This window comes from Paralichthys olivaceus, chromosome 11 (genome assembly GCF_024713975.1).
Source record: "Paralichthys olivaceus isolate ysfri-2021 chromosome 11, ASM2471397v2, whole genome shotgun sequence".
NCBI classification, from domain to species: Eukaryota; Metazoa; Chordata; class Actinopteri; order Pleuronectiformes; family Paralichthyidae; genus Paralichthys; species Paralichthys olivaceus.
The window spans coordinates 396363-418032 of NC_091103.1; the positions used below are offsets into that span (position 1 = coordinate 396363).

General features: G+C 43.1%; 2 protein-coding genes across 8 annotated transcripts; both read right to left on the reverse strand.

The window, feature by feature from the left end:
• Window positions 1–126: 126 nt before the first annotated feature.
• eif4h (eukaryotic translation initiation factor 4h) lies at window positions 127–7434 on the reverse strand. Of its 7 annotated transcripts, none has more exons than XM_069534835.1 (8): window positions 7294–7434; window positions 5157–5353; window positions 4620–4684; window positions 4291–4393; window positions 3543–3644; window positions 3094–3291; window positions 2822–2937; window positions 127–713 (listed from the first exon to the last, which is right to left on the reverse strand). In XM_069534835.1, the coding sequence occupies exons 1-8, from the start codon at window positions 7356–7358 to the stop codon at window positions 708–710; spliced, it is 852 nt and encodes a 283-aa protein (XP_069390936.1). In that variant the 5' UTR covers window positions 7359–7434; the 3' UTR covers window positions 127–707. The 7 variants fall into 7 exon arrangements, with proteins under 7 accessions (XP_069390936.1, XP_069390934.1, XP_069390938.1 ...); XM_069534833.1 differs by having other exon boundaries at window positions 3543–3640; window positions 4260–4393; XM_069534837.1 differs by lacking the exon at window positions 3543–3644 and having other exon boundaries at window positions 4264–4393.
• A 340-nt stretch (window positions 7435–7774) lies between these two features.
• On the reverse strand, window positions 7775–21605 carry ano7 (anoctamin 7). The gene is made up of 24 exons (XM_069534828.1): window positions 21467–21605; window positions 20489–20593; window positions 20032–20089; window positions 19768–19898; window positions 19113–19220; window positions 18909–19045; window positions 18396–18453; window positions 16993–17103; window positions 16747–16912; window positions 16519–16609; window positions 16273–16369; window positions 15607–15750; window positions 15162–15299; window positions 14947–15045; window positions 14623–14725; window positions 14011–14122; window positions 13712–13766; window positions 13362–13459; window positions 11498–11673; window positions 11217–11422; window positions 10770–10912; window positions 10083–10173; window positions 9554–9673; window positions 7775–9431 (listed from the first exon to the last, which is right to left on the reverse strand). Exons 2-24 carry the CDS (start codon window positions 20576–20578, stop codon window positions 9291–9293), a joined length of 2673 nt encoding a protein of 890 aa, XP_069390929.1. The 5' UTR covers window positions 20579–20593; window positions 21467–21605; the 3' UTR covers window positions 7775–9290.
• Window positions 21606–21670: the final 65 nt, after the last annotated feature.

Genomic DNA, 21670 nt, shown 5'->3' on the forward strand with positions numbered 1-21670 from the left:
ACAGAGACAAACAGGAGGCAGCACAGAAAGAGCTTCATTCTTTATTCTTCTTGAATTTGGAAGAAAAGATAAAAGCCAAGGATTTGGCCCCTTACCCACCCTGAAAGTAAACACATTCTGTGGATGTATGATGATGATACAGTTTTATTGCCATAAACATTGTTTGGAAAGAAAAATTTAAAACAGCTGTTACTTTTTGTTTTTTCTTTGTGTGTATTCTATGGTACATAAGAAAAAGTTCTTCCATTTAATGTCCTGGGAAACAAAGCAAAAGCAAAGTTTATCAGCGACTAAAATGTTCTCAAAGCGACGCAGACTGAAAATACTAAGGATTTAAATCCTGTTCAAGTGATCCACTACAGACCCAGACCTGATCCTGGTCCACACTGAGACAAGAGACCTGGACCAGGTTAAGGACCAGTGAGTTCAGATCTGCCAACAGGTTAAAGATGGAACTACAGGTGACCACAAACCAAAACTACAACTTTGTACAATAATTATCCACTTTGACTTTGTAGCTCATTCAAAACTTTTCACCAGTTTTGTAGAATTTTCTTAATGGGGGTTGACTTCCACATAATCCACACTGAAGTAACGAGAGAGGGCCCAGAAAAAAAAAAAAACTTCAAATTTCTTCTTTTCTGTTGAAACACGTCACGTTAGCGCCACCGTCTGGCCAGTAGAGTGTCGGAGGTGGTTTAAATGACTCAGTGCTGTAAACAAAGACAGATGAAGAACAGTGGAGAGATTGGAAACAGAAAGAGGTGAAGAAAATGGGGAGCAAAAAGCAAAGGGAAAAAAATAAAATTAGGGAAGAAAAACATTTTTTCATACTGTCTCTTTTCCTCTTTCCTAGTATTCCCCCTTTTCTGTTCATTCATTCTTCCCTTCTTTAAATACTTTTCTATCAAATTTCTGGTCGATCAAAAAATGGAGTGAGAAATCAGACACGTGTGGAAAGACAGGAACATCCATCCATCCCTTATCTATACGACTTTAGGGTTTAGGGAGCTGGAGCCATTTCCAGCTCCAATGGTTCACCCAGGACAGGGTCAACACACAGACATGTCCACTCCCAGTCAATAACAGTCAATTTAGAGTCTCCAATTACACTGACACAATTCTATTTGTTCACACTGTGGGAGGAAGCCAGAGAAAACCCACACAAACAGAGAACACGCAAACTCCACACAGACACTGAGCCAGGGCTGGTGCCCCGTGTGAGGGCAAGACAGGAACAAAGAGGAGACAATTAACATTACATCAAACTATGAAAAGGAAATCGATGAGGGATGAAAGAATAGAAAAAGAATGAAAGGAGACAAAATGTATTAAGGAAGAAAATAAGAGTTTTTTCTAAAGTCCCGTCTTTTCCTTTATTTCTCGATTATATTTCTGTTTTTGAACAGTGGGAAAAAGGTGCTGGGGCATCATTTGAAAAGAGGGTTTCGACAAACCACCTTCAGGCGGTAATGCACCTTGGTGGTGCCATCCACCAATATACTGAACAAAGAAGATGATCTTTTCAAATGTGCAGACGGGAGGAGGGCGGAGAGGAAAGATCAGAGGAAGTCTTGATTTCAACGTGGATCAAGGGGAACTTCTTTATGAGCAGCGTTCAGTGTGGACACCATGAATCTTACTGAACAGAACAGGTTTGGCTCTGTAACAATGAAGAACTCATCCATCAAAAAGTCTCAGATTACCCATCAGCTCGAGACAACCAATCAGAGGAGCCATGACTGGAGGCCACACCTTCACTGGCTCTCTGTGAGAAGCGTGATGCCTTCAGGGTTCGTCAGACACAATAAAATGTGTCAAACTCCACATTTCTGGTTTATTTGAACAGTCTTTGGTTTACAGACAAACTTGTTCGTCACTGGTTTTGAAATGTGATTATTTTCCTCAGATTTCGGTGAATAAACTGGTTTTCCCTTTTTCCTCAGCACCTGAATGCAGCGGCACAGCAACAGTTAATAGGTTGCCAAATGGAAGAAAATCCAACAGAAATTGAATGCGGCACTAGGTCTCATGCGGGACTGATCAACAACAACGGCATCACCTACCACCAGTGCATCATGGGAACAGAACAGATCATGCTGAAGCTACAGGTGTCTGTTTTAAAGAAAACGTTTCTATGAGGTATCAGCTGATACCAGTGGGGGAGGGGCTGAGGTTGTCAAGAGCTGACTATCGTGACAAGGGTGAAACCCCGCCCACCCAGGGACCACAGATGAAGAGTATGAAGACTGTTTGGGTCGAAGCTGGAAACCCTGACTGATGTGTCACCACGGCAACAAGCAACAGTGAAGAAGAAAAAATGAAGGGAAACACTCAGGGTGGGGGAGGAGCCTGACTACTACATAATACTAAAAACTTGACAGGTTATTTAACGAACAAGTTTTGACCAAGAGGAGGAGGATGGGGCGGGGCTACTGGATGAAGCAGGTATGACATCACAGTAAGCGGTGATGAGGGGGTGGGGCAGAGAAACCCAAAGTTGGGACATGCGTTCACAAGCTGCTCGATGTGTTTACAGGTTTATTACTCATCAGGGGTTCATCTTTATTCTGACTAAGAATAAATACTCTGCTGAAACTTAACTCAAACAGAAAGGAGAAGAAGAAAGAGAGGAGGGGGAGGACATTGTCCACTCACTCACTGTCTGGCTGTCAGGAAGTTAATGATAACTGTTGCGTTTAATCTATTCACTCACTCTCTCCACCCTCCCTCCCTCCCTCCCTCTCTCTCTCGTCTAACCTCCCCACTCCCTCTGGCCCTTGTAGCCTTCAGTCTCTTATGGTTTTTCTCTGGAGATCACCTCCTCTCGTGGTTTGGCTCCACCGAAGATAGCGGAGTTTGGGTTGGCGACCTGGTTGAGTGGCTCAGCGACAGTCCGAGGCTTCAGCTGCAGCCGAGGCCGCTGTGCACGCTCCTCTGTGCGGACCACAAACAAACAATATGAGTTAGTTAAACTCTTTTTCATGAAGCTGATTAAAAGTGTTGATTTAACTTAACAACAGACAAACTAGCTTCACGTTAATCGACTAAATGACGTAATAAATGTGTAAATAAAAGTTGTGAGACAGGAACCTTCAGATGGTTCTCTGAAGTCTGTCGTTCCTCCACGGGGGGGAGCGTCTCTGAAGCGACCCATTCCTCCTCCTCCTGCTGCTGCTCCCGGTCCTGCTCCCGGTCCCGCTCCCGGTCCTCCACCACCACCCCTTCTATCACCGGGGCGACTGCTGCCAACTCGACCCCGCCCCCCCATGTAATCATCATCTCTAAAACCTGTGGAGACAGATGGGTAAGTCAGGTGACAACAGCCCTCAGGTGACCTGCAGCATCTGGATCCTGTAACGTTACACATTGAGCATGAGATGGTTGAGGTGAAAGGAATTGGGGGAGGGGGGGGGTGTTCCACTTGATTCTACTTTTATTTCTTAACATTTCATTTGACTTCTAAAATATTATCCTGTCTTTTGATTGGCTACAGCCCAGCAGTGCTCTGATTGGCCAGCTGGGATCTGCTGTTGTCCAACCTGAGCCGCTGACCGCACGTCCTCCTGGTTGGTCGCTGAAGTCCTCACGGGAGTCCTGTCCTCCTCCTGCGCCTCCTCTGGGAGCAGATCGAAAACCTCTACCTGCAGAGGACAGGGGGAGTTTAACGCTTAGAGGAGAGGGGGGAGGAGAGGAGAGAGGGGGAGGAGGGGAGGAGGAGAGGTGGAAGGAGAGGAGGGGGAAGGGGAAGAAGAGGAGAGGAAAAAGGGGAGAGGACAGGAGAGAGGAAAGAAGTGGAAGGAGAGGAGAGGGGGAAGGAGAGGAGAGGACAAGAGAGGGGGGAGGAGAAAAGAGAGGAGGAGAGAGGAAAGAAGTGGAAGGAGAGGAGATAGGTCCAAGGAAGTAGAAGAGGCGAAAGGAAGCAGGAAAAGAGGACGTAAATAAGGAGAGGAGGAAACAGAGGAGAAGGTGGCGACACCTCCTTCTGGAAGGACAGCACTGAAGAGGCGGAGCTTGTTAGTTGTTCATCAGCCAATCAAAGAGGAGATTTCAGAGAAGACGAAGCAGCGAAACTTGATCAGTTTTTTTATTTCTTAAAATCTGGTCCTACCTGTGTGTGTGTGTGTGTGTGTGTGTGTGTGTGTGTGTGTGTGTGTGTGTGTGTGTGTGTGTGTGTAGAAAAGGAGGGGGGTGAAATGATGGATGGATGAAGCATGAAGCAGAGAAGGAATCAAACGTTTAAAAACGCGCACTGTGACCTACTTCCTGGTGGTGATTGGTTGCCCGTACCTCTGCCTTCGTCTTTCCTGAAGCCGTAGCCGGAGGAGCCGCTCCCTCGTTCTTGCCTTCGTCCCTCTGCGATGTCTACCCTCAGTGACCTGTCACCCAGCAGCTGCAGGGGTCAGAGGTCACAGACTGAAGACCGAGCTCCATCCAACATCGTACAAATCTCCTTCCCAATACTTCACATTAATTTATTCAAAGGTTTTTTTTCCATAAAATTATTCAAATATTCATGAATTTTATGACTTTCAGAGAATCAGGCTTCATGTTTCGATCAGGAATCTGACGACTTCCGTCATACTGTAGAAATAAATACGTGATATTCATATACTCACAGCACCATCATACGTCAGAGCTTCTTTTAGAGATTCCAGGTCTTCAAATTCCACATAACAAAAACCTGAAGGGACGAGAAACAGAGGTCACGTCGTCTCTTCATTGATCTGAGCGTTACAACATCTTCTGTTTGAAACTGAGTGAAACTCTTCACATTAAAAATCTTCACGTTCAAACACAAAGACAACAAGCAGTAACACAACAGACAGACACGGAAACAGAAACATGTGTTTTTCTTCTTCCTGTAAAACCTTGAGGTGGACTGCAGCAGCTCTGGAGCTTTCATTCATGTCACATGATCTTCTTCAGCTCTTTAAAGCTCCTGTGTGCAAGATTTAGGTGAAAGGATCTATCGGTAGAAATTGAATAGAAAAAAATCCTAGTGATGTTTTCACTTGTGTTGAAGTGAAAATTTTAAATTTGTGCTGAGGAGATGAGGGAATTTTCATTTTTCAGTGAACTATCCCTTTAACCATTAACTGAGAAGATTAATGTTCAGAACCAACAAGCATCCCTTTCAAAATAAATCCTCTGACCTTTGAACTTGTCCGTCTCTTTGTCTCGAACCAATCGGACGCTGCGGAGCTTGAGCTCTTTGAAGATGATGTCGATGTCTCCTTGAACCGCGTAGAACGGCAGGTTTCCCACGAACGCTGTGAACGGAGGCTCTGATGGCAGCTCCTTCTGCTTCTTGGGACCACAGGGGCCTCCAGGGCCAGAGCCGCCACGGGGCCTGGGAGGGTGGGGGAATCAGAGAGGATCAAGGGATACAGAAAAAAAGAGCATGGTGAGATGTGGAGTACAACCAAAGTAAATATGATGTGAAAATCTGAATAAAACCACATTAAGTTCGCAAAAACAGTTTTCTGTGATAAAAAAACCCTAAAAATAATCAATTAAACACACACATATATATATATATGTATATATATATACATACACATGTTCTTTTTGTTGTTAATATCCTGTTCAAATACAATTATCACTGCTATTGTTGATACTATAATTATATTATTATATTATTCGTCTGTTTGTTCTCATGTCTGCCAGTAAAGCTTCATTGACTTGAACATTAAACTAGTTTTCGATCACGACTTTTCCTTTACATTCACCTCACGACCACGAGTTGTGATACACCACACTGGACAGTAATGAACACAGGCTACCTACCAGAGGAGCCAAGCTAACGTTAGTGTCCATTCAATCGTCATCATTAATATTGTCTGTTAGGAGTTTTACCGATAACAGCAGCCAGCCACATGTGTACGTTACCACACTCACTTATTCCTGGTTGTGACGGTGCAGACATTTGACACACGTCTCACATTCATGTCTTTTATGGCGTGGAGTGTGGTCTTACTGATTTCACCTTCAGTTTATCTAATGCTTCACTCTAAAGTTTAGAGTGAGAGCAGGGTCTGTTTGAGAGTCTAAACCCTGCACTTGCACTCTATCAGACCCTGCTTCTGCTTGGATCCGAGCTCAAACTGTGCGTTTGTACTCAGGTATTCTGTTGCTTGTACAGATTTCCTTCGCTTCAGGTCTGCTTGTGTTCACGCTGTGCACGTGAAATGTTGGCTCTTTGATTTTTTGTGTGCCACAAGTCTGTCCAACCTATAGAACACCAGGTGTAGTGTTAATGAATGAAACCGTCCCGCCCTCACCCTGACCACTCTCTTCAGGGAAGATTGGTAAAAAGCAGTCACCTGTAAAACCTCCAGACTGAACACTTCTGGGTTTTACAGTGAAAACGACTTTTAGCACAAAAACCAGATCAGTCGAGTCAGTGACGGATTGTGTGTTAATGCACTGAATGAACTGAACATGCTAGTGTCCTGTAGAGACACGTTGCTATGTGAACGTGTAAGGTTTAAACGTGGTGACAAAGTTCTACACAGAAAACACTTTCAAACTTTGCAACACAAAGTACCGAACACTATTCGACCGTGTGCACTGTTCGGATGATTTGAGCCTGGAGCCGGTGAAGGATGTCCGACACTGAGGCTCGTGTAGCATCAGATCCGTTCGGAGGCTGAAGACAGAAACAACGTGAAGCTCCGGATGCAGCAGATTCTCCGACAAACACATGGGATTTTCCTGCTTTCATTCATCTTCACCGCGACGATGGAGCAGCTACACAACAACCTGCTTCACCTACAACCACCGCACATCGACCGTTGGTGCGGATCGATCCCGCGTGTTTGCTCCCTACGTGGATCAATGTGCAGCTGCGGACACATGATGGAGCCATGCGGGCAGTCCGCAGCTGCGGCTCCGCCACCAGCTCCACACACCGCGGCCTCCCGTCCGGCTCCGTCCCGCCTCTCCCCGGGACCGGTTCATTTATCTCAACACCGAACAGATTACCATGTTTTTACCGCCGAGCTCCGGGGCGATCCCCACCGGAACAGTCCGCCAGTTTAACTGTCTGTGCGCAGTTAGCCCCATGCTAGCAGTTAGCATGTTAGCTGCGGGACCACGGTGTTTCCCAGCCGCTCCCCGCCGCCCTCCCTCTCGCGGGCCCGTTTCAGTCAGCAGGCGCCGGGCGGGACGAGCTTCGCGGCCTGGGCGCGCTGCTCCGGGGCTCGGGGCGGACAGCAGAGGGAAACATGGTCCCGCCGGGGTTTGTGTTTGAGTCACACGGCGGAGCTGCCGAGCGGAGCGGACACTCACCCTCTGCCGCCGCCGAAGCTGCCGTAGGCCCGGTCCCGGTCATCGTAGCCGTCGTAGTCCGCCATTACTGCTGCTGTGTGTCGGAGGAGGAGGTCCTACACGTCACACACGGAGCGGGTTTAGGTGTCCGCAGACCGCCTGACCGGGAAAAGTCATGCGTTTCTGATGTTCACCTCTTTCAAATGTTTTATAAATGAGAAGTTATGAGAATAAACCAAAGTTAGTGTCATTTAATCCCATACGTTTGAATACATAGCATTTAGTGAAATGTAATCCATTGGTCCATTATCTCCAGCTGCTCTGGCTCATGTTGCACCTTCATGGACGTTTGCGGTAAAATATATTTTCTGTTACAATATGTTTTGCATAAATCATCTAAAAGCACAACATTGAGTTCTCTAAATTCAGTCTAAATTCATCTTTTGGCAACATTTTAAGCGACAGTGTTGTTGGTGTAGAATAAAAAAAGTATAAAAAGTGGTTCAGATGATAAATTATGAATAACATGACACATTTTATTCAGTACTTGCTGAGAAAAGACAAAGGCATTTCAAAAAGAAAGAAAACACTAAATAACAATGGCAGAATACTGTCGAATATAAAGTTATAGTAAAACAGCATTGGAACTAGGCAAGACATAAAAAACAGTCAGAGGAGATAGCAGTAGAAGATTTTATAGATAAGTTATAGCCGGACTACAGTTTGGTTAAATTTTCCACAGAGAGGAACGTGGCGTATGATGTGATCCAAGTCTTTCATATCAGCAGGATCATCAAGTCGACACAATAGATAATAAGAATCAATAGCTACAGATATCCTCAATAACTACGTCACACACTACAGTCAACGTTCTCTAATAATATGTTCTGGGTAACAAAAGAGCAAAACAATGCTTTATTGATAAAAAGATTCACTTTTGTAGCCATGACACAGAATCATTGTCTGACACAACAAAGAAGTGAGATCCGGAACAATAAAACAAGAGGAACCCAAGTTTTCAAAAGGAAAGGGAAGGTTTTAAATGCACTTGTCAGCCATATATCAGGGGGATATTCTCTGAGGGGCCAGAGTTTTTGCTGGAGGACCTTGAAATGATGTAAAAGAATTCCTGCAGAGCTCTTGTAGGATAAGTGATACTGGAGACCTCAGAGGTCTGGCAAAGTTCATGTAGATCTCGTAGGGCTGTTGTCCAGGGCTACTGATGCTCTAGAGCAATTTGCCATTCTTGAACACATCTGTTGCTCTTGTAAGATCTTTCTTATATCTTGTTGGTCTATAGATCTCTTGCTGTGCTGTTGTACATCTATGCCTACTAGAAGTCTTTTAATTCTCGTAAAGGTCTAGGTGTTGGGATGATAACAGAACACCACTCCTGTAGTTCTTGTAGTAATCTATAAGAGATCCTGTAGAACATGTGCAGACAGAAGACTCTTAGATTGTGTGACGCTCTAACAAATGTGTTGAAGGTCTTGCAGAGAACTTGGAAATATCTCATGGGTCTTGTCAGCCTCTTAGGGAGTTCTTGAAGGACATGGACTGATCCTCTTGTAGTTCTTGTAGATATCAAGCAGATGTGATATGGAGATCTCCTTCAAGTTTAGCTGAGATCTTGCAACTCTAGTGCAGCTGTCAATTACATTTAAGTCCTATTGGACCTTTCTCTCGTAGGATATGTAGAGGTTCATTACAACACATGTGGCTCTTTTAGACAATTAGAAATCTTGTTGGTTTTATTCAAGTCGAGCAGAGGTCTGATAACTCTAGCAGAGGTGTTTTTGTTGTTGTAGATCCAACAATGGTCTTGTAGCTCAACATCTTCTCTAGCTTGTAGGTCCTGCAAAGTTCTTGAAGGACCTTCGAGGATTGAGCACGGATCTTGTGGAACTTGTGGAAGTTTCACAGAGGTTTTGTCAGGAAGTTCGATCAGAAGGAGAAGTTATTTCAAAGTGGACAGTGAAGTAATGGGGAGGGTCCACTGCTTCACATTAGCAGCTGCTTCATAAGTCAGTTTCCTCTGGGATCTTCAAGTTTGGTGGCCTCAACTCGTTCTGTATTGGTTGTGAGGGTCTAGATCCACGCTGTCTCAGGTTGTGGGGCAGAGGGTCTTGTTCACCAGGTAACAGCGGGTCCCTCACAGTCTGGAAGCACAGTATTAACTAAACCTCCACAGAGAGCGTGTGTACTAAAATGCATTGTGACAAACTAGAACTACAACTGAGGTGATACCAAACTAGACCAACATAAAAGAGTTTCACTGTACCCGGTTCTCAGCCAGTGCCCCTTTAGCCATGTAGTACTCCCTCTTAATCTTCATCTCCACCTCCTCAGGGATGTCAGGGACCATCATGTCGATCAGACGACCAATGAAGAAGACTACATGCTTAGGAAGAGAGATACAGGAAAAGTCATGATCCATTCACTCACCAGGACCCAAAACTACAGCTTTCTTCACTTGTTGACAACTCAGCTACACCACAGTTGAAGCAGGTGAACAGGGTGAACCAGATCATGTCTTCATCTGAGGAATGATTGTGTCACAGTTGTAGAACTAAGCTGCACCAATTCAGGGGACTCTTCAAAAGCAGCTAATAAAGGCTCAGACGTTGGATCCTTCTCAGTATTAGAACGAGAGAATGGTGGCGAACAATGACATCAAAACATCTGCAGAGCACACTTTTAAGTGTCGGGCCTCAGCTCTATAAAATCTTCCATAGACAAGAGAATCTCAACCCTACACACTCTTCAAACGTATTAAATTAACCTGATGTGCAGGAGACACTGACACTAACCTCAAAGATGATAACGAAAGCCAGTTGTATCGAGAGGAGGTGAAAGAAATGTGGCAGGTATTGACCATTTGCATCCCTGAAACCCTGATACCTGCAGAGAAAAACAACAGCAACAACACTTCACATCATTATTGTCTTATGATGAAATAAAACTCAAAATACACGTCGCCACACTGCCTGCGCGCAGCAGTGCTGCACTTTTTATAGATTTATTTTGTGAACTGCGCTCAGTGAAAATAATCTTTTTACAAAGATTCAATGTTTATCTGTTGAACATGTTGAACACACTTCCAGGAGCCTACCCATTTCAAAATAAAAGAACATTCCAGCGTGTCTGTTGACTGAATCCATTAATTTGTTTAAAAAAGGTTTATTGTTGTGAAATATTTGCTGGAGCGGAAGATGAACGGCTTCACACTGTAATGTACTGGTATTTATTTGAGTATATAGGTGTACTTTATACAGTACTCTTTATGGCCATTTCAATGCAAACTCTATGTATAAACATAGCACTGGCTGTAGCAGCTCCGCTACGGAACCACAGGAGACACGCTGTCAGTGTGGACAACAGACAACCATGACACGCAACAGAACCGCAGCACAGCCGTTACCACGGCCGGTGTGTCCCATGGACCCATGGACCAGCTGTGACATGTGTGTTGGTGTTGTTGCAGTGACGTTGCCTACCTGCAGGATCTGTTCTGTTCTTGCTGGGTGTAGTTGTCTGATGTCGCCAGTGTGAAGTTGATGAAGCCGCTCAGAGTGCTGTCTCTGGTGTAGCGATAGTAAAGACGAGGCAGGAAGGACGAGGTGAACGCTATGAGGAACGCCTGAAAAGGTCAAAGATCTGTATTTATTTCAGTCACATACACATTTATACAGTGCATCTATGGGCTGTACGTTTTCCTATGAGGGACAGTTCAAGGAGCAGTATCTTGCTGAAGGACACTTCAGCACACAGACGGGCTGGCATCAAGCTTCTGGTTAGAGGACAGCCACTCTACCCCTTCAGCCAGACCCCCCCCCCCTAAAAGGTCAGATTCTATTGGCTGCTTATAAATGTTTGAGGACGTCAGTGTTCATCTAGTTGACTACCTTGTCCAAATAGAAGATAGAAATGCATGAGAGTCTTACGTTGCTGAGGACAGCTGTGTGTGTGATGAACTCCATGATGGGTAACCAGATGCCGATGTCCTGAGCTCGCTCTACCACTGGGCGGCGATATTCAGTCACAAACTTCTGAGCATCCAATCTAATCTCCACCCAGTTATTAACAAGAGCGAAGAGAGGAGCGAGAGGACATGCCGCCACAAAGATGGTAATGAAACCAAACTGAATCACTGAGGAAGATGAGGAGGACGAAGAGTTACAGGTTGATACAAAACACTACATCTCCCAGCAGCCCTGTGACTCACCCATCTCCAGGTACTCGCTGAGGAGACCATCACACACCAAGAGCCGGTAGTCGGCCTCCCAGGGAGAGAGCTCCCCCTGCTGGTGCTGTTCCCCCTGAGCCTCCTCTCCTCCATCCTCCTTCACCTTCGTCTGCACTGGACTCATCCTCCTCTTCTGCCACCAGGACTTCAACTTCCTGCCAAATAATGAACCTTCATTTTCATTCAGAGTCAAAAGCATCGTCTGTCATACGATACTATCACTGACTGTATATAAAGATGATCACTGACTGTATATAAAGACACTGACTGTATATAAAGACGATCACTGACTGTATATAAAGACACTGACTGTATATAAAGACACTGACTGTATATAAAGATGATCACTGACTGTATATAAAGACGATCACTGACTGTATATAAAGACACTGACTGTATATAAAGATGATCACTGACTGTATATAAAGATGATCACTGACTGTATATGAAGATGATCACTGACTGTATATAAAGATGATCACTGACTGTATATAAAGATGATCACTGACTGTATATAAAGACGATCACTGACTGTATATAAAGATGATCACTGACTGTATATAAAGACGATCACTGACTGTATATAAAGACGATCACTGACTGTATATAAAGACACTGACTGTATATAAAGATGATCACTGACTGTATATAAAGACGATCACTGACTGTATATAAAGACACTGACTGTATATAAAGATGATCACTGACTGTATATAAAGACGATCACTGACTGTATATAAAGACACTGACTGTATATAAAGATGATCACTGACTGTATATAAAGACCATCACTGACTGTATATAAAGACGATCACTGACTGTATATAAAGACACTGACTGTATATAAAGATACTGACTGTATATAAAGATGATCACTGACTGTATATAAAGACCATCACTGACTGTATATAAAGACGATCACTGACTGTATATAAAGACACTGACTGTATATAAAGACACTGACTGTATATAAAGATGATCACTGACTGTATATAAAGACCATCACTGACTGTATATAAAGATGATCACTGACTGTATATAAAGACACTGACTGTATATAAAGATACTGACTGTATATAAAGACACTGACTGTATATAAAGATACTGACTGTATATAAAGACACTGACTGTATATAAAGACACTGACTGTATATAAAGATGATCACTGACTGTATATAAAGACACTGACTGTATATAAAGATGATCACTGACTGTATATAAAGACCATCACTGACTGTATATAAAGACGATCACTGACTGTATATAAAGACACTGACTGTATATAAAGATACTGACTGTATATAAAGACACTGACTGTATATAAAGATACTGACTGTATATAAAGACACTGACTGTATATAAAGACACTGACTGTATATAAAGATGATCACTGACTGTATATAAAGACACTGACTGTATATAAAGATGATCACTGACTGTATATAAAGACCATCACTGACTGTATATAAAGATGATCACTGACTGTATATAAAGACCATCACTGACTGTATATAAAGACCATCACTGACTGTATATAAAGATGATCACTGACTGTATATAAAGATCATCACTGACTGTATATAAAGACCATCACTGACTGTATATAAAGATCATCACTGACTGTATATAAAGACAATCACTGACTGTATATAAAGACCATCACTGACTGTATATAAAGACACTGACTGTATATAAAGACACTGACTGTATATAAAGACCATCACTGACTGTATATAAAGACACTGACTGTATATAAAGACACTGACTGTATATAAAGACATCTTCATGTACAGTCATAATACATACATCACATATATAGATTTCAGTGTGTGGGTGTGTTTACGGGATGATGAACTCCTGGATGTTATTGATCAGCTGTTTTCCCACCATGATGACCAGCAACTCTTGAGCCAGTTCAACCAGACACCCTCCTGCTCCGCACTGAAACACAGAACCACATATAAACCTCTCTCTCTCATATACACACACATATATATGTCTGTGTACATATATACAGAGAATATACATCCTTCATATTATTCTGATATATATATTTTGTAAAGCTGCAGCTCAGTACACTTATAACAAATGACTGATAAGAACATCAGTCATTCAGTCTAATGTTATCTGTGGGTGAATCGACCCTCTATCTTCTTTTGTTGTTCATCTTCATCAGACATTCGACAAACTCACATCTTCGTTGCGAACTCCAAACAAAGTGTTGTAGTTTCCAGGGTGACCAACAAACCTGAGCACACATACACAGACAGTGTCAGTGGTTAACGTTCTGTTTCATGTGCCACGTGTTATTCCATCACATGTACTTTCTGCTGCTTCATTTGTAACAACATAAATTCAGGCACAGTTTTCATCATGAACCTGCAGGAGGCGCTGTGGTTGTGGAAATGAAGGGTAGAACTTAAGGAAAAAAAGAAAATGTGTGACCGTGTGAATCCTGGTCCTGTGTTGTGATCGGCTGGAGGAGTTCTCACCTGCCTTTGAAGAAGGCGATGTAAACCGGAGACGAGTAGAAGTTGACAAACTGGAAGATGAAAACCTTGAGGATGAACATGTCTTCGTATTTATTCTGAGTGCGATGCATTTCTGACAGACACACACACACACACACACACACACAGAGAAGCATTTTACAAAAATCATCTGACGGAATACACCTTTACAACGTATATACAGACAAAGACATTCAACAGAACTTTATACACACACTGTACACCCTTCTGCTTATTTAGACTATTTTAAAACATTAGAAACCAGAATGAGTTATTCAACATATTGCTACTTGACGATAAACTTAGGACATTGAAATTACTAGAGTTGGTTATTTCCTCTGATAAAGTCTCACGTTAAAGATTCTATATAAACCAACAACTAATACAAAACCCAGAAATACTGAATTACATTTGTCAACAAGAAAAACGTTCATCAACCTTTTTTCTATAAAGAAACAAAATGAAAAATGTCTCGATGAACAAAATGTATAAAACCATCATCAAGAATAAAAACTAAGACTGAAAATCAAGTGACAGAAATTTGCTAAATTTGCGTCTGAGGTTCAAACTGAGAAGGGTGAAGGTGTGACTCACCCCAACGGGTGAGGATGTGGGCCAGAGCCACGTAAACCCTGGACAACATGAGGATGACCAACAGGTTCAACACTGACGATGATATGCTGGCTATTCTCTTAGCCTACACACACACACACACACACACATAAAAGTAGCTTTTTAAATCATGTATAAAAAAAGCAGGAACAGAAAAAGTGAATTCTTTGACATGTGGAGTTCCTCAGGGAAACGTTCCAGAGCCTCTGTTCTTTCTATTGGATCCTATTAATATTTACAAAAGTGCTTGTGTTTAGTTGATGCTGTTTGTTTTGTGCTGTTATTGTGTAGTTGTGTTGTACTGACAGAGAGGCTGAGGAAGCTGTTGCTGGACTTGTAGATGACGATGCCGAGGATGGTGCGATACAAAATGATGGCGATGAGACACATCAACACCACAACAATCTGCACACAGGAAGGTCAACACAACACGTAAACACAACCTGTGAACGCATGTCGTTTCATGTCCGTTACAAACCCTCCTGCTTTCACACCTGAGGGTCAGAGGTCAGGAGACTCACCATGACAATGATGACTAAGCAGCCGCTCAATGTTCTGTTGAAACGTTTGTTTTCAGGAAAATAAGGTTCCTCTGCGCCCGTCACCGGGTTCCTCGTGGTCATCGGTGCCATGGCGGCGAACTCTGGACGAGGTCGCTCCTGAAAAAGAAAGTGACAACAATCATTTACTGTTAACCTGAAATGACTCTACGACCCCACCCCAATATTTCCTGGAAATACAGTCGACTCTGGATAAGTGCAGTAATGTCTCGTACTGATATTAACATTTGCAGAGACATGAAGTTTTAGGAATCAGATTTACGTCATCTGACAAAGAGCAGTTTGAACGTGAATCCGCTCTATAGTGTTGGTGTCAGTCATGTCGATTTCTGCAACCTGAGGACGTCGCTTGTCATCCTCAGAATCTGTTCGACGGTTTGTTAACTTCCTGTTGTAAAACTTTCACCTCGATTTCCTCGAAGTCGGAGCAGTTCCAGCGATGAGACAGAACCGAACAGTTTCTTTTCCAGTACTCCAGGAACGTGACGGACCACAGAGACATGAAGACACTGAGAAACACCGTCCCTCCGTTATCAAACAGGATACCTGCCTGAAGACAGACAGAGAGAGAGATAGGTGGACAGAGAGTTGGAGACAGAGAGAAAGGTGGACACAGAGAGACAGGTGGACTGAGGACAGACAGGTGGACACAGAGAGACAGGTGGACTGAGGACAGACAGGTGGACACAGAGAGACAGGTGGACTGAGGACAGACAGGTGAACACAGAGAGACAGGTGGACTGAGGACAGACAGGTGGACACAGAGAGACAGGTGGACTGAGGACAGACAGGTGAACACAGAGAGACAGGTGGACTGAGGACAGACAGTTGAACACAGAGAGACAGGTGGACTGAGGACAGACAGGTGGACACAGAGAGACAGGTGGACTGAGGACAGACAGGTGAACACAGAGAGACAGGTGGACTGAGGACAGACAGGTGAACACAGAGAGACAGGTGGACTGAGGACAGACAGGTGGACACAGAGAGACAGGTGGACTGAGGACAGACAGGTGAACACAGAGAGACAGGTGGACTGAGGACAGACAGGTGGACACAGAGAGACAGGTACCTTGTAGGTGACACAGATGCTGGAGTAGTTCCAGAAGGAGCAGATGTCACAAGTCGGACACATGACGAAGCCGTCTCCACTGTCACACACCTCCTTCCTGCAAACACACACACACACATATAGTTTTACCAGGTGTGTAACTATAGATAAGATAAAGCTGAGGGACGTCATTGGACATATGACCCCGTCACTTAAGGTGATGATGTCACATGTCATGATGTCATGTGTGATGATGTTCTAACTTACGCTGGAACATCAGTGACCATGAGCCAAATCCCAACCATGAAGATCAGGGTCCCCAGAAGAGATGCCGGTAACAGCCAAGCAGTGTAGAAACCTACAGACACAGTTACCATGGAAACCTACAGTCAGACACAGTTACCATAGTTGCTATAGAAACCACCATGTTTATATCAGACGTTAGAAACAGTTACTATGGAAACAATGCTTTGTCAGTGGTGTTGCTGTAGTTACCGAGCCAGGCAAAGTAGAGTGCGATCTTCTCTCCGAAGTACTCCCTGATGTGGTCCAGAGGCTGGTAGCTCCTCCAGCAGGACCACCGGGCCCAGTGCGAGTACAGAATCTGTCTGAGGCTGTAAGACTGGGGAGGCACCGGGGGGGTCGGCAGCTGAAAACCACCCTGCAAACAGAAACTTGAATCAAAAGCCTGGATGTGGTCATTTAGTGCAGGGAGTGAATTGAGGCCGGTTGTAAACGCACCTCGTGCAGCGGATACGCAGCCGTGAAGACCTTCTCGCTCAGCAGACGGTCGATTCCCACCTGCCCCTTGTTCACAGAACCGTACGGAGTCCGGGCCAGAATCTCATAGAGCTGAAAGAACGTGACTCAGTTAGTCCAGAGACTCCAGATGCAGTCCTGATCCAGATCCACTAACATGTGACCTCCTGCTCGAGACTTTAAATAAAATGACTTGATGACAGTGTCTCAATCGCCCCCTGGTGTTTGGCTGCAGTATAGGTGATAAACTCCTCCATGTAAGAAGATGGGACATGGTTCTATAAAAACAAGACGTTCAATCATTTTGGTCAAATGAACTCTTATGTTATGTTGAAGCAGCTCGAAGTTTGTTGACAAACACCGACTGACGGGACAGATGGATGTGAGCAGAGTGAACAGTGTGTGTGTGTGTGTGTGTGTGTTTGTGTGTGTGAGTGAGTGTGTGTGTGTGTGTTTGTGTGTGTGAGTGAGTGTGTGTGTGTGTGTGTGTGTGTGTGTGTGTGTGTGTGTGTGTGTGTGTGTGTGTGTGTGTGTGTGTGTGTGTGTGCGTGTGTGTGTGTTTGCAGTAGGTGTGGCCGCCTGCAGCATCCGTCTGTCTGTTGACTGAAACATCCTGGATTCTGAGGACGTCTTTAAGAACCAATCAGCTGCCTGGAACAGGCCGACGCGTCCCCCAGTCTATGAACTCTGTTCAGACCAGGATCAGGATGAGATGATGTCGTCAGAATCAGAACAGATGTGCTCAGGTTCTTTATTTCTTCATGTGACTGTGTCATTTATACAAACTGACGGAAGAAACAAATCCATTTATTTCATTATTGAATTATCTGATTCAATCTGCTGGTTTTGGCGCCAACATAGAAATAAAGAAATAGTTTTTGGTCCGTTCTTTCTTTTCCTGTTCCCGGTGAAATGACCTCAAGGAAACAGAAGATGACTCAGCATGTTTTGGAACATGTTTGTTTGGTTTCAATGTTTTTTTGCCTCTCGACTGTTTGAAAAGTTCATTTGACAAACAAAGAATCTCTGAGTCACAATGTTTTAAACTACCTGAACTCCTCCAGGGTCAGAACATGATTTGCATGTTCGTGGAGCACACGTCGATGTATGTTCATCATCGTGTAGCGTGAAACAAGAAGAGCTTTGTGTTTGATGAGCAGAGCCTGGAGCTGCAGATGAGCTGAGGTGGATGGTGTCAAGTGAGTTTAGGAGATATATTTTATGACCTAGTTTGTACTGTGATCACATATTCCTAATGAAGTTTGTATAATAAACCGACTGACATGCACATGGACCTCGGGGCCACACAGATGCTGGTCACATGCCTGGTTTTTGACAGGTTGCGTTGCGTGTACATGTAGTTTACTGAAGGTTCCTGAACTCACCACCTGGTGTCTCTGAGTCGTCTTGAAAAATGTCTCTTGGTCGTCGCTTCCCAGAAACCTGGAAAAACAAGATTTAATAAAGTCTCCAGTGACTTTCACTTCTCCTCTGACACTCACATGACAACGTCTCACAGAACTAAACTTAACACTACGTTAGTTTGGATTCCATTTATATTTCATCTTTCATTTATATTAGTTTACTTATTCTGAATTTACAGGTGTGTATATTATAATCTTTGCTGCTGTAACACAGAAACATTCGCCATTGTGGGACTAATTAAAGATTATCTTAACTTATCTTAACTCTTCAACTTCCATTACAACTTCTTTCAGTAGCTGTGTAACCTATATTTTTCATTTCATTAACATTAGAGACACTTTTTCTTGTGTATACAATCACTCAACATTTTACAACTTAAGTGTCTGTAGTTAATTCAAACGGCTTTGGAGTCAAACAAGTTCTAATTTCCCAAAGAAGTTGTGTCTGGATAAACTGAATGTCTGTGTGTTGACCTCTGCAGCTTGTTGGTCCTGAACTGACAGGTGTAGTAGCACAGTGGGGGGTTGGGGACATCCTGGGACAGAATGTTGGGGAGGGACAACCAGGACAGAAGCTGCTCAGACCAGGAAATATTTGGAGAGTTGACCACCTGCAGGAGAAAACAGGTGAGGACACCGATTTGTGTTTGAACAGCGGAGGAGGACGAGGTGTTATACCTGCAGAGGGACTCTCAGACTGATCTCCTCGGCGTAATAACAGAGGACGCTCCATGGAGCGCTGAGGAGGACGAAACGAATCCTCCTCTTCGTCTGAAGGACTGTTTTCTGCAGAGAGAAACAGAAACTAATTCAATCATCTCTGTCCAACAGAAGGTTTTCTAGATTAGTTGATGACTCTTCATTCTCCTCTGTGGAGTCCCACAAGGTTCAATACTGGGTCCAGTCCCTTTCTCTGTTTCTGTGGGTCTCAAACACTAAAATACTCTGTTTCTTATCAAGCTTACACAAAACCTCACATCACTACCACCATGAGAACTGATGTTGAGGTTTTACATTTCTTTAACAGTTTGACTGTTTGTTATTTGACTGAGTTGAAGCCGGATCCTTACATTTCAAAATAGACTTCCATGTTTGCCGCCATTGTTTTCTGCAAAGAATCTTGGATCATTTCCCCTGAAAGGAATCAACTAACTGGACCCTTCAACATACGGATGCAAGTGGTAGCTGACGGATAAACTTAGCAATATGTCGCATCATACATATTTATATATAGATATATAGATATATGTATACATATGTATATATATATGTTTTCATTTGTCTACGAAGGTAAATGCTCAGATTACTTCCTGGAGGGGTTTGTTTTAATCACCTGTTCCTGCAGCAGCCCACAGAGTTTCAGTTTGCTCAGAAACTCCTCCCTCCACTTCAGGTGGGCGGGAATAACACCTGCACTCTCCTCATTCTGTGAGCCTCGAGGCTCCTCCCACACCAAGACGAAATCTGTCCAATAGGAGCAGAGCAGTCAAACCCTCACTGATGTCATCGTTGGTGAAGTGAACCACCATCACTGCCTCTTCGACTCTTTCCTGCTCCTGCTCCGTGAATCGTTCCTGTTCCATGTTTGTTCACTCACCGACTCGAGTCGATCCATCGCTGAACACATTCCGGTCTGGAGGCTGAACAGGTGCTCTCTGGGAAATAAAAACTGAATCAGCACAGGTAGAAGTTTTACAAGTTAAAACCATTTGTTGTTGTAAGTAATGTTCAGGAAACCTTCGATATTAATGAAGTGAACCGGTGCAACAGACACTGGACGGACAAAGGTTCAGAGACACAGCGTCAACTGACGAAACTCAACCTTTCTCTCTGGGACACGTGTCAACAACAGGATGTTTCCATTAGTTTACAGATTGGACTTCCTGCTGCTCATGTCTCCGCCCATGTTAATGACACCGATGACAAACATCTACTGTTCTTCATCCGCTAAGTGTGATGTCATCACACACTTCCTGTTTCCTGTTTCCTGCTGCAGTGACTTTCATTAGACTGTTGCTGAACTCAACTCTAATGATGCTATGCTAATCTGTTACCATGGTGATACTGCTGTAGCTCTCCTGCTTGGTTTCCATGTCGATCAGTGTGGTGCTGTCCCCCTCCATCTGATCCCCCCTCCTCCTCATCCTCCTACTGCAGATCTACACACACACACACACACACAGACACATATACACATATACACACACACACACACACACAAAAACACACACGCACACACACACACACACACACACACACACACACACACACACACACACAGACACACACAGACACATATACACACACACACACACACACACACACACAGACACATATACACACACACAAAAACACACACACACACACAAACATATACATACACACACAGACACATACACACACACAAACACACACACACACACACACACACAAACATATACATACACACACATACACACACACACACATACACACATATACACACACACACACAAACACACACACATAAAGTGATTGTTGTTTTACATGTAAATGACTTGATATTGAAGTTTTGTATTTTGTATCTGAATTTAAAGACATATTTTACTTTCCTTCGATTCATTTATATATAATAAATATAATAAATATAATACACATAATAAATATAATAAATATAATACACATAATAAATATAATAAATATAATACACATAATAAATATAATAAATATAATAAATATAATACACATAATAAATATAATAAATATAATACACATAATAAATATAATACACATAATAAATATAATACATATAATAAATATAATACACATAATAAATATAATACATATAATAAATATAATACACATAATAAATATAATACACATAATAAATATAATACATATAATAAATATAATACACATAATAAATATAATACACATAATAAATAATAAACCACAGGCTGAAGTTGAGAAAACTCAAAGTAGAGAAAACTAAACCTGGTTCTAGTGATTGAGTAAATCAGCTGATCATAATAGATAATTGATCAGGTTCCTACCTGTGTGAAGACTGACGGAGCTCAGGTGAGGTTCAGGATCACAGCTACACTCAGTGTGTGTGTGTGTGTGTGTGTGTGTGTGTGTGAGGGGGCCAGGACACTGTTGTAAGCTCCGCCCCAGGGCGTGTCCTCTTCCATCAAAACAAACATAAATTCATTAAATCAAGTGTGTCTGTGTGTACAGATCTTTTATTTTGAAAGTAG

Excerpts from the sequence above, each read along its gene's own strand:
- eif4h (XM_069534832.1), bottom strand. The coding sequence starts at position 7,358 with ATGGCGGACTACGACGGCTACGATGACCGGGACCGGGCCTACGGCAGC. Across the intron at positions 5,354-7,293 it reads AGCTTCGGCGGCGGCAGAGG|GCCCCGTGGCGGCTCTGGCC; the intron begins GTGAGTGTCCGC and ends CCACCCTCCCAG. Across the intron at positions 3,292-3,542 it reads ACGTGCGGTCAGCGGCTCAG|GTTTTAGAGATGATGATTAC; the intron begins GTTGGACAACAG and ends CTGTCTCCACAG.
- ano7 (XM_069534828.1), bottom strand. The coding sequence starts at position 20,578 with ATGAGGAGGAGGGGGGATCAGATGGAGGGGGACAGCACCACACTGATC. Across the intron at positions 18,454-18,908 it reads AGGACCAACAAGCTGCAGAG|GTTTCTGGGAAGCGACGACC; the intron begins GTCAACACACAG and ends TTGTTTTTCCAG. Across the intron at positions 17,104-18,395 it reads CGACTCAGAGACACCAGGTG|CTCTATGAGATTCTGGCCCG; the intron begins GTGAGTTCAGGA and ends ACGTTCTTTCAG.